General features: G+C 49.0%; 1 protein-coding gene across 1 annotated transcript in view; it reads right to left on the bottom strand.

Annotated features, from left to right (window-relative positions):
* Positions 1-13,448, bottom strand: part of LOC130391073 (ERC protein 2-like) — a 115,759-nt gene that overhangs the window by 84,145 nt on the left and 18,166 nt on the right. Inside the window, exon 7 of the mRNA XM_056601250.1 lies at positions 10,635-10,802. Within this exon, the coding sequence (XP_056457225.1) occupies positions 10,635-10,802 (168 nt within the window). The remainder of the gene's footprint in view (positions 1-10,634; positions 10,803-13,448) is intronic.

Here is a 13,448-nt window from a genome sequence, read left to right as displayed (position 1 = left end):
ATTAAGGTGATGAGAATGGAGGTGACCCTTCATGTTAAGGTGCCTGTATCCGTGTCTGTGTGTGTTTCCAAAACATACACACATTGATGGAGAGAGGAAAATAAAAAGCGGAAGACAGAGTTCTGTGGGCGTGTCTTCTTTGTGAACCAAGACCAGGATAAATATTATTCTGGATAGTTATTTAAACAGCTGACACTCACAAGTCTTCACTGGAAGTTTGCACGAGTTCAACATCTAGTTGTTATATTAAGCCATATTCCTTGTTGAAGGAATTGGGTGTGTGTGTGTGTGTGTGTGTGTGTGTGTGTGTGTGTGTGTGTGTGTGTGTGTGTGTGTGTGTGTGTGTGTGTGTGTGTGTGTGTGTGTGTGTGTGTGTGTGCGTGTGTGTGCGAGTATAGTATACTATATGTTTGCACAGTAAGCACAATCAAGTATTCCAGTAAAAAAAAATAAAGATTAAATATTGGAATATTATATACAGTCTAATATTTGAATATTCCATACCGTTTCCAACAGCCCACAGATATGCAGAGGGATGATTTCTCATTGGAATCAGGTAGAATTCTCCTGGCATTGCAAACTTCTTTTATATGTCTAGCGTTGCTTCCCTGGCAGAGGAGCAGGGCCTAGCACTGAGACCTGCCTGTCTACAGCACTCCAAACACTCCACTAATCCTACCGTACACAAGCGGAAGTGTGTGAGTGTGTGTCGATTAGATTTCACATATGTGCGCGTGCGTGCAGGCATGTGTGTGTTTGTGTGTGCGAGAGAAAGAAAGAGGGTTCAGAGTGAGGAAAAAGAGGGAAAATTAAGAGAAATGTCACGGAGGAAATGGATAGCAACCGAGCAGATGAGAATGCACTTATCGGGGAGAGGCGGCGATAGGAAATCCCTGCTGTCTCTCCGGTGATGGTTGTGACTTGTGATAGCGATAGTGGTCCTATCACCTCACTAATAGCCACTTTCAGTTCCACCCGGTGGCCTAGCCTGGAGCAAGCAGCCCAGGGGAGAATAAGTAATAGCCTGTGGGGTCGATAAGGTGTGTGAAGTATGGTTTCAGATGGAGAATAAGACAAACGAACAGACAGGCAGAAACGAGGCAGGTAAAGGGATATCAAGAGGAGAAAGGAGGAAACCCAAGTGCTTCCCTTAAAAAATATAAAACACGTTTGTTTCTTTTACAATGCCACGTCCGGGGTCGAAAAATCATGTTGTCATCGCCGACCACAGTCAATAGTATCCCTCTGGGCCGCGTAACCTCTCCTTGGCCTTCTCTATCCTCCATCCTCCTGTTGTTCTTCCCTGCTTTCTTCTTCCCTCTCCGTCTCCAGCCTCTCTGGCTCTCTCAGCACTCTCTGTCTCCCCGGGCGCCTCCAGGGCTGCAGGCAGGGTACTGAGTGTTGGCTGAGAGGTGTGGTGCAACCGAGCGATGCTTCAGCGTGGACACATCCCTCAAGCTGCTCGGCCGGGTTGACTTTGGTCCGCTGCTCGCCTTCTCTCAACTCTTACTTTGTACAAGTCAGTGTGTGTGTCCGGGTGTGCGTCCGTGGTTGTGTGTGTGTGTGTGTGTGTGTGTGTGTGTGTGTGTGTGTGTGTGTGTGTGTGTGTGTGTGTGTGTGTGTGTGTGTGTGTGTGTGTCCGTCTGTCTGGGTTTGCATGTGGTTGTGTGTATATCTCTTTTTATCAGTGAGAGATAAAACTCAAAGCAGAGCCTAGGGCGGCTGTCTCTACGGCAACCAGAGGATTCATTAGCCCCTCGTGATTGGACGCTGGCGAAGACGATGGTTTCAATTACTACGTTGCTTTCGTATCGGAGAAGGAGGGAAGAATCACAAGGACCGGGTGAGAGAGGAATGGAGGACCACTCCAGTCCAGTCTGGCCAAGACCAAATCCAACGGGGCCATGTGGATTGCACCGAGGCTTGTCGCCGAAGAGATGAATTAAAAACACATCTCGTCTTCCTCCCTCCACACCAAACCCTCGTACACCCCCTCCCCTCCCCCCGCCCAAACCCCCAACCCCTAAACCTGACATGACATTTCCAGGCCCTCACTCAACACCATATCATTTGAAAAAGAAGGGCTTGATAGATTTTCAAGACTCGGTGGTTGAGAAGTTATTAATTCTTGGCTTTATGAGTTTTTATTTCTGTAAAGCGAGGACAGTTACACAGTGCTAAGCGTGAGTTCTCACACTTTGAAGTACATGCTTCAGTGGATTTCCAATGTGCAGGCCCAAGCAGACACACACACACACACACACACACACACACACACACACACACACACACACACACACACACACACACACACACACACACACACACACACACACACACACACACACACACACACACACACACACTTCACACAATACTACACCCAAAGCGATATAAAGATATACAGTATGATACTGCAAACAAAAGGACACAACGCACACACTTGGAGCACACACACAGATGTTCATTCTCCTTCATTTACTCTATTTTTTTTATTTTGACTTCCCCTCTCGAACGTGCAGTTACGTCCAAATGTGGATTCTGGACATTGGTTAGCAAAGTAAAACAGAGGCTTAAAGAAAACAGCTTCTCTGTTTGTCCTCACCTCCCGCTCTCGTGTTTCATCATAAAAGTTTTTCTGGCCGGAGAATCTGCTAAGTTATCGGCCTCAGCGTCGGCTCTGGGCCGCAGCAAACAACAAGGGGACTATTTGACCAGACCACAGTCAGAACGCCGGTGCTGGAGATTATGGGAAGACCACAGCAGAGGCCTTGGGACTTGCAAACAAGAGTTGACGCACACACACACAGACAGTCACACACACACACACACACACCAGCAGCCGCACACATGTGCACACATACCCCGCCAAACACGTGCAATCTTTGATAGACACACACGCACACACACACACAATGCAAACACACATGTGCAATGCAACAGCGTGCAGGGCGTGAGTCTGAGCAGGATTTTTTGTTAGATAAACTGCAACAATACGATACAATAAACCAATAGACTCCATTACACACTCTTTCTTAAACACACAAACACCCGAACACACATCTTTACACTGTCACACACACACATATGGTATGCACACACAGCACACCAAAAACATCGGTTATGTTCATTGATTTGTACAGTTTCAGAGTTGGGTGTTGTGTTCCAGGTCTACCAGGACTGCTGGTGTTTGGACCAGCGTCTTCAGAGGCTGTCATGCACTTTACACAGCTGCAAGAGCAATTGCCTCCGACGCCTGCATGTGGTTCAGTGTGCCTGTGTCAATATGGCAGAGGCCTCAAAGATAATTTATTTAAAGGATGGCGCACTGAAATTAATCATCCAGATTTACGAGTCACTCTTTGACTAATTGATGTTTACCTTGTTGTAAATGTGGGGAATGCTGGATCTCATTGATTTGGGGATACGGAGCATTTCAAAATGGACATTTTACAGGTCCCTGAAGTGGCTCACAGCGCAACTGTTGAGGCATATTTTCCTTTAACAGCTGACCAATCAAAATCATTCCATGATGCCATTTTTACGACAAAAACAAAGAATAACTGATATAGCTGCCTGGCCTGTTCTGTGTTTATTTCTTTGTGTGTATTTTAATAACCTATAATAACATAATCTGTAGTGGTATTTCACCTCAACGCTTTTAGACTCGTTGTGAATCAGCCGTGACGCAGCGGAACCCTGAGTCTTCATCGTTTTTCCGATGAAGAAACAAAACTGGAATTGCGACAGCGAGAGACAGAGAGCAAGAGAGCCTGGGCTTACAAACTCATTTTCTTGATGAGGACACACACACACACACACAGACGCACACACACACACACACACACACACACGCATTCAATGGACTTCCTCAACACCTGAGCTGTTTACAGCAGACATGATGTCAGTTAGGTACCGGTGGCGCTGCTCTCCGCGGGTTGTAGCGGGATGTTTACTTTGTCCCCGGGCTCGGGCCGGGCCTGGGACCAGGTGTGTCATCAAAGCCGCCAGATTAGACGTTGCCTTCAACCTGAGGACCGGCTAATAACGGGCTCATCCCTGGGCCAGTTTGGGATAATAAAGGGAAGTGACTGAAGACTGCAACACTTTAGCCGCCGCGGGGGCTGGGAGCTCGGGACACCGGGCTCATCCTGCTGCACCCCGCCGTGGCTGGGGAAACCATGGCAACACAGCTGTCTGCCCGTAGGCTACGATGGAGAAACATGGGAAATGCTTACAGATGTAGAGAGAGAGAGAGCGAGAGAGAAAGAAAGAAAGGCACTCTCACACAGACACACACCCGACCACGCACACGTGCATGCATTCACGCACGCAGGCATACAGGCATACTCACGGCCAACACACCCTACACACACAAACTCTGAACAAACACACACCTACACAACTACACATACACACACACACACCCGACCTCAACACACCCCTACACACACACACATCCACACATATTTTGAATATGTTTACATAACACGTTTTGTCAATTCTCTCCGCAGCCAAGCCGTTGCCAACCGAATGTTTTGCTGCCATAGCGATATATGTGTAAGTTATAATTCTACAGGGGACAGATTCCGTTCTGTCCAACTTCTATCACACTAACTCACATTGAACACAGCTGTCTGCATGCTTCCTTCACCTCCAATCCATCATCATTACGCCCCTCGCAGGGAAGGACACACACACACACACACACACACACACACACACACACACACACACACACACACACACACACACACACACACACACACACACACACACACACACACACACACACACACACACACACACACACACACACAAATAAAGGAAGATACGCTGCAGGCGTTCTCCCTCATTAACAATTGCTCCCTGTTTGATTATTTTCCCTGTTCGCTTCCAGTGCCGCCCGCCAGATTCTCCATCCGGTTTCCAGGGAATCCATTTCCTTTCAAACCGCAGAGAACGGCCTCCACCGGCGAACGCGTGAAGCGAGAGCACGACGCCGCAGTCCGAACCTCTGAAACGCACACTTGATCAACAGGCAGGAACCCTCGGTTCATTTTGTTTGTTCATCCGTCAGCCGCGGCGCGGGCTGTCGGGTCCGCTCCGCACGCACGTCCACGCGAGAGCGCTCTGATTCCTGCATTCAAAGCCTTACAGAGCCGGCTACCGTTTGTTTCCATGACTACATCCGGGCCCTTGCGGCCATCTAGACTGCATGTCTACTGTATGTGTTATTAGTGTATGAGTATGTGTGTCTGTGGTGTGTGTGTGTGTGTGTGTGTGTGTGTGTGTGTGTGTGTGTGTGTGTGTGGGTCTGTGTACGTTTGTGTTTTCTCATAAAACATAAACTATGAGAAATTGCAGTGGTACCCTTAGCCTGAACTCTAGGCATGAGATCCCAATCACTTTCGTTATTTCTCCAATTGATTGATTACTCTGGCTGAATCATCAGGGGGCCCATGGGGGCCCCCCAGATGTAAGGAGGCATCCTGTTTAAACAACACTGATTTATATCACAGGAATCTCCACATCATGCATCCTCTCGCTATTCCTTATCACATCTCTCTACATTATCCTCCTCCATTCCCCCTGACCTTAGATTATCAGGACATTTAATACAAGGCATTGTGGTGTACAATAACTGCACAAAATGTCACACTCTTTGTTATTATAAGGTACCTAGTACTGGTGCAGCGCTGGTGTGTGCACACATGCACTGAATTGACTGTCTGTTTGTGCTTGCCTACGTGCCTGCGTGTGCGTGTGCGTGCGTGCGTGCGCGCGTGTGTGTGTGCGTGCGTGTGTGTCTGTTATGTGTGTATGCTAATGCATTGCTTCTGAAATTGCTTCCACATGCAGGCGACGGGCTGAGTGATTGAGTGATGTTCTGGGTTCTTCCGAGACCACACCACTGAACTAGGAGGCCGCTGGGAAAAAATGGTGGAAAAGAGAGGGGCATAGAGGAGGGGAAGAAAAGAAACAAGGAGAGAGGAAAGGGGAAAGGGGAGAGGGGAGGAGAGGGAAGATGAAGGAGATGAGGGAGGAGAGTAGAACTCCAGGGTGAGGAGAGTTGAGGAGAGGAGGAAGAGAGAAGAGAAGCGGAGAGAAGAAGGGAGAGGAAAGGAGAGGAGGGATGAGAGAGGGGACGAGAAAAGAGGAAGAGCGCGACGGAGTGAAGGGAAGAGGGGAAGAGAGAGGAGGAGAGGAGAGGAGCGAAGAGGAGTGAAGAGGAGCGGACAGGGGAGCAGAGGAGAGGAGAGGTCCTCCTTCTCTCTCTATATTTTGAGAGTGGTGGGAGGTGGTAACTGAGACTGTTTTCTCTTTCTAAAGGAACTTCCAACATAACTATTTTTATCTAAACCTCCTGGTACTCGTAGCAATGGTGATCCTTCCATCAACACAAACAGCAGACGGCGGCCCTGCTCCAAAGGCGTCCCATTAGAAACAAAAACCCACAGGAGGGGAAACATGTCCAGTGTGTCACTCTCTGGGTACTTCCCCTCTAGAAAAAACGCCACGGTGGGTCACGGTTTGGTACGACAGAGCTTTCTGCCTGCAAAAAAATGAGTGCAAAATCAGGGTGACACGTTCAGGCATCGTACCTCCAAAACCCCTATCAATGTTTTGTTTCCTTGTTTCCCCTCTGCATTTGACAGATTCAATCCCAAATGTCTGAGGGCCACACCAGCCGAGCGGGCTGGATTAAACCAGCTGGAAGGGGCCGGGCACAGCCCCCGGTCCAGGGTTTGTGTCCAACGTGTGGTCTGTGATATTAGAGGTTAAGCATAATGACCCAGAGGAAAGTGGAGGTTGACGCGTAAAGAATGGTGACCATTGTCCCCATGCCAAGCCCTACTGGCGGTCACTCTCCTGGCTGCCGCCTAACCGGTCTCTGACGGAGGGCACACCGGCACCGTGTTCAACGGCGTGTGCACGTACGCACGCACATGTGTGCCCGTCTGCGTTTTTTCGTAAGTGAGATGCTATTTCCATCTGTCCCCTAAAATACAGAAAATATAAATACATGCAGAGGAGAGGGGAAAACAGGCCAAAAGAGATGGGAAAGGAGAGGAAGAAGTTGAGTTTGAGAGAAAGAAGGGAGGAGGGGGCAGAAATAGATCAACTCAGAAGCACACCTGTTCCAGGTCCATCCCGTAAATACCAAACGGCTCTCCCTGGAAGACGCTCTCAGCTAACATATTTACCTTGGGTGGTCCTTACACCAAGTCCCCCGAAGACGTTGTTGTCTAAGCATTTCACATCAATACCCTCATTTGATCATGCATTATATATGTGTGTGTGTGTGTGTGTGTGTCTATGTGTGTGTATGTGTGTGTGTGTGTGTGTGCGTGTATGTTAAACCCCCCCCCCCCTCCCCTCTGTGTAAGCCATTAAAAACGTCCCATCCCCTTCTGTGACCTCTATAACTCTGCACTTTATAGCTTTTCCACATGGCCTCTGAAGAATACGGCAGGGGCTTTACTTTGGACCGCGCCATGTTTGTTCTGGGCGGGTGTGGGGGTGGGGGGTGGGGTGGCGGCGGCTGTTGGAGGACGCAGCGCTGCTAACACCGTGTCCCAAACCGCAGCAGCGAGGGAACCCAGGAGCGCTGCGGCCATCCCAGGCCTGGGAATGGCCACAGCGGTCAGCCCGGTTCAGATGAGGTCATATTACCACCGGTCTGGAACGGGCCGGCACCGGGTCGAGCCAGTTGGAGCCCGCTAGAACAAGTCCGGGAGGTTTATATGTGAACTGTGGCGGTTAGCGGTGGTGGGCCTATAACGGGAAGCCATTTGTTTACGCCAGGCGCTCTCTGACTGCAGCCATTTAGCTATAGCGTCTTTCTTCTCTTCTTCCTCCTTCTCTTCTTCTCCCTCACCTTGCGTTCAGTTCTCTGCATGGGGAACGGACGCAGGGAGGGCAGGAGAAGACGGAAGAGGGACAAACAGAAAGGTTGAAAGGGAAAGTGGGAGAGGGAGAGATAAGCCGCTAAAAAACTGTTAGGAGGGAGGCCAAATACAATAGGACAGGAGAGGGATAGGGACTAAGGCAGAAAGGTGGCTGCTGGGTGGAGAGGGGAACAGCAATAGAGGTGTAACCCGGGCGGAGGTCTCCCCCAACTTGTCCCCGCCTCACTGCCTCGCTGGACCATCCATCAGCTGGACCAACATGCTTTGCAAACACACAAACAGCAGCTGGGAGAGGTGGAGAGATCGAGCTCTCGCTCCCTCATCTCGTCCATTAAAGGGGGTACCCTTGATAATGTGACTCCCCTGCCTGACTTAGGTGGGATGGTGGGGTTGTTTGCTGTATAGGCCCACTTGTCGATTTGACCATCTCTTGTATTTGTGCTTTACTCAGATGTATTGTGGTTGTTTTCATTTTCCTTTACATTTATTGGTATCTTTGACGGGGACATTATACGCTAAAAAACATTCATGTTAATGTTACCCGGGAAAGCTAAATCTCTCATGGACACAAAGGATCTTGGTCACTAAGGGCAATAGGTAGAGAAGATCTGGTCGTTATGTACAATATTTAGTACAAAACAGAAAAATTTGTCAGTCAGGAAACTTCTCATCCGTGAATCGTTTTGTTTGGTTCGGATATCTGGATAGTATTGTGATTGGTTACGTGACCTGCAGCTGAATGTTTGCAGCTTTTCATTCTCCTGAGCCGAGCATACAAAAGACTCACTCTCATACCGACGGGAATGGCTACCCTTCCAACAACATGTACATTGAAAACACTCACAGACACACACACACAGCAATCTCAATCACCCCCACTTAGAAGCTGTCCTTAACTTTGACTGACAGATAAATATGCTTCAGTTTACTCATTCCCTCCCTTACAGAGCTCGCTCTGTCCACCATCCCATCCTTTCCCTTTTTCCCCTCCTGATGCGAGTGGGTGGGGGGTTGTGTGTGTGTTTCTGTGTGTATGTGTGTGTGTGTGTATGTGTATAGATGCTGTTTCCTGAGCCAAGGAGACCCAGGTTTGGCAACGGGGAGAGAGAGAGAGTGGGTTGCTGCAGAAAATTACTGTCATTCAGAATGAGACACACTGATTGTACACACAAATACAGACACACATGTACACAGACAGAGGCACACATACATGCACATATGCAGATGTATTTAAAAACAAATGCCACACACACACAAATAGCAGTTAGTAGAGGGGTAAGGAAAAGAGGTTTGAAGTGGGCATTTGTTTGTGTGTGTAGTGTGTGTGTGTGTGTGTGTGAGTGTGGATTATAATAAAAGAGAGAAGTCATAAAGAGAAAGAAAGAGCGAGAGAGCGATAGAGCGAGAGAGCGATAGAACGAGAGAGCGAGAGAGCAAGAGAGAAGCCCCCACAAGGGTCTATTCTACCTGCAGCAGGATTGATTGGCAGTCTGTTGAGGAATGCCAGGCTGGGCCTGAGCTAAAGAGTTTACAATTGCTGGTCAGCCCAATCTTTCTGCTCTCCCTACTTAACCCAGAAACCCTATAGCCTCGGCCACGCAGGACAAAATGTCTCTTCCGTACCAGGAAAATACTAAATAGGCACGAAGAAGACACTCGCAATCTTCGCTGACAGTGCATATATGTGTGTGTGTGTGTGTGTGTGTGTGTGTGTGTGTGTGTGTGTGTGTGTGTGTGTGTGTGTGTGTGTGTGTGTGTGTGTGTGTGTGTGTGTGTGTGTGTGTGTGTGTGTGTGTGTGTGTGCGTGTGTGTGGGATCAAACCTAAAGAACACCCAGTTATTATTAAATGCTTCAAAGCCGATAATAAGCAATTCCACTGGAAGTACTTCCCCAAACAAAGTCATTCATGAAAGCAAATACATTAACTTTTACAGTGTGTTTTCACACACACAAACGAAAAGCCAGCTAGGTCCTTTTATTCGGTTTACCACTCACACTGAAATTCCATGCACATGTATAGACAATTACACCTAATCTCGGCCCAAATGGCCTCCTGTTATGAACTGTGGACATCGTTAGCAGGGCCGCTCTCTGCTGCCCAACACAAACAGATCGTAGGTATCAGTTTCACGTCCACCCTAGGATGGAGGGGAGAAAAACATTTGGCTCCGCCTTTTCCACTTCCCTGTCCCCCACCCACCAGCCGCCACCACCCAACAGTCAGGCCCCGCAGCGCTCAGCCCGGCAGGCCTCCTGGTCAGAGACCTTACCGCCCACCATGGCTTTGACCGTGATGACCCAAAAGTTGGAGCCGGCAAATCGGTGCCTTTCTTTCTTAAAACCTTTTTTAGCCTTTTCACTTGCTTAGCCCTATGTGCAAACACAGCTGTGCTCCGGGGAGGCAGAGACACCGGCCAGGGAGAGAAAGCCGACCAAATATTTGTGAAATAAAAATAAAATACAGACAAGGACAGCGAGACCGCTGTGTCTGTTGTAGATTCGCAAAAATGTGAGATATTCAAGTGTTTGTGTTAATCCAAAGCCAATATGGATACATTCATGTCAAGTTTTTTAGCACATTTATTTGTTCTATGCTGGATATCCTCATTGTATTCCCAATGTGGGTGTTTGTATATGTGTCTGCGAGTGAGTGTGCCTGTGTGTGTGCACGAGTGTGTGCGCGTGCGTGCGTGTGCGTGTGTGTGTGTGTGTGTGCATACCTCGGTCTGCAGTGTGTTGGACCGCTGCTCCTTGGCGTTCAGCGACTCCTTGAGCACGTCGATGTGCTGCTTGGAGTCTGAGTTCTGATTGGTCAGCGTCTCCAACTTGGTCTGCACCGCCTGCATCTCAGACTCCTTCTTGTTTAACTCCTGCTTCAGCTGGTCAATCTGAATATGACACACACACACCAGATCAGGCAAACCGCTTATTATAAATGTATGTAAACTAAATAGTGAAAAGAGAAAAGTTTTATGAAATCAGATCCATGCAACAGATGTCTAACATGCTTCATGCTCACACAAATGCACATAAAAACAGCATGCATACATCAGGATGAATTATTAGAAAATCTCCACGTTTCACATACAGTAGGCTATAACGAAAGAGTGATACTTACAGAACATTTGAGCTATACTTCAAGTGGCAATCTCAAAGGTTTTCCCAGAGATACAACTGTGTCACCAGCAACACCAGTTCGTAACCTTCAAAAAACTGCAAATGCAACCTTTTTCATGACCAGATACTCGATCCGCATTGTGTTACCTCATTCAGCGATAGATAATGACCTTACAGATATTGAATCACATGAAAATCTTTGAGATTGCCACTTAAGCACATTCACTTTTTACGGTCAAAAAGAGGCGAAAATACGTAATGCTGAACTTAAGTAAACAACAAATTACAACTACCACAATACAACTACTGTTGGCCTTTGTGGAAACACAGCAAATCACAAAGATAGACGCAGTGGGAATATACACAGCGAGAGACAGAGTTATGAGAAGCTATATTACACTCTAATAGCTGGCAGATTCCTGATTGTTTTAGAAATTGTGTAATTTAAGGAAAACGGCCGTACAGAAAAGGACACAAAACCACAGAGTAAATCAAATGGACCCTAGGAAAGTTTTTTTTTCTTTCTCTGGGCTGAGGGTTAGATATGTGCTGGGGGAGATTGTCATCTCTGCACCGGAGCCAAAAATGTACGAGGTTGATTCTGAGGGAGATTTCTCTAATTGTGGTGCTGAGCGGGCCATACGTCATTCCAGGGGAATTCTGACGGGGCCAGAATGGAGCCGTCAGCCCTCCGCCCGGGAAACAGAGGAGGACTGCGGAGTGAGGTGCGCGCAGGGCGGGTTTTTTGTGGAAGAATGAGGAGGAGGAGAAGAAGAAGAAGAAGAAAAAGCAGAACGAAGAAAAGTACAAGAAAGGGAAGGAAAAATAATGGAGCAACACTAAGTCAACATGTAAAACACAAGGAGAGCACATTAAGCCTGTGATTCTGATCGGAGGAGGTGGGGGCTACAAGAGGGCACTAAGGGGGCTACCGTGAAACAGAAACGTGATTCATATAAAACACACGTAGGAAAACACTTAATGTGATTTCATTAAGTGTGGTCAAGATTTATATCTAAGCTTTCTGAGTAGTTGTATAGATTATGTACATCTTTGGATGAGGCCTCTCTTGCTTTAAGGGAGCTTGCGAAGAAAGAATGCAACAGCCGAAGCGACCTGTTGAAGAGGTCATGGAATAGAAAACACTACATGGGACAGGGGTTTAGAAATAAATTCATCAAATAAAGGAAAAATAAGGGGAGGGGATGGGGTGACAGAAGAAAGGGGAGGGGGGGATGAAGGGAAGGGGAGAGGAGGGAGGGGAGGGGGTGATGGAGGTAAGGGGAGGGGAGGGAAAGGGCTGATGGAGGGAAGGGGAGAGAGGAGAAGGGAGGGGAGGGGACGGGAGGAGGTGATGGAGGGAAGGGGAGAGAGGAGAAGGGAGGGGGGGGGACGGGAGGAGGTGATGGAGGGAAGGGGAGAGAGGAGAAGGGACGGGGGATGAAGTGAAGGGGAGAGAGGATGAAGGGAGGGGAGGGGACAGGAGGGGGTGATGGAGGGAAGGGGAGAGAGGAGAAGGGAGGGGAGGGGGACAGGAGGGGGTGATGGAGGGAAGGGGAGAGAGGAGAAGGGAGGGGGGGGGACAGGAGGGGGTGATGGAGGGAAGGGGAGAGAGGAGAAGGGAGGGGGGGGACAGGAGGGGGTGATGGAGGGAAGGGGAGAGAGGAGAAGGGAGGGGGGGGACAGGAGGGGGTGATGGAGGGAAGGGGAGAGAGGAGAAGGGAGGGGGGGGGGGACAGGAGGGGGTGATGGAGGGAAGGGGAGAGAGGAGAAGGGAGGGGGGGTGGACAGGAGGGGGTGATGGAGGGACGGGGAGAGAGGAGAAGGGAGGGGGGGGGACAGGAGGGGGTGATGGAGGGAAGGGGAGAGAGGAGAAGGGAGGGGGGGGACAGGAGGGGGTGATGGAGGGAAGGGGAGAGAGGAGAATGGAGGGGGTGTTGGAGAGGATAGGGAGGGGAAGGGATATGAGGAGAGGAGGGGGCAGGGAAGTGGGGGACAGAAGGGAGGGTTGGAGGGGAGGGAGGAGAAGCGACTACTTCTGGCTGTTCTGTGATCCAGGGTTGCTGGTAGGGGTGCTGGTAGGGGAGGAGGGAGGAAGGAGCTGCTCTGATGGATCTCTGAGGCACGCACGGGGGCAAGGCCTGCTCCTACAAGGACACAAAAGACACAGGCCACAGCGGCCTCTCAACTACAACACGCACAGAGGAATACCACGAGCAACACAAGGCAACAACACACAATTCTCCATCTTCAAGAAGATCAATAAATGTCAAAAAATGAAATCCAATTTGGTGTATATCGCCTCAGCTGGTTGGGGCAGACGTGAACGCTGTGAGAGACATTCTTCTGCTCAACTTCTCTTCTCAGGAGACCATTTGATGGTGTGGAGCAGATCAAAGCCAGGAAAGAGAAACCGG

Source organism: Gadus chalcogrammus, chromosome 1 (assembly GCF_026213295.1).
Source record: "Gadus chalcogrammus isolate NIFS_2021 chromosome 1, NIFS_Gcha_1.0, whole genome shotgun sequence".
In the NCBI taxonomy this organism is placed as follows: domain Eukaryota; kingdom Metazoa; phylum Chordata; class Actinopteri; order Gadiformes; family Gadidae; genus Gadus; species Gadus chalcogrammus.
Note: the sequence above shows the minus strand (reverse complement) of the source record. Positions and strands in the feature narration are given on the sequence as shown.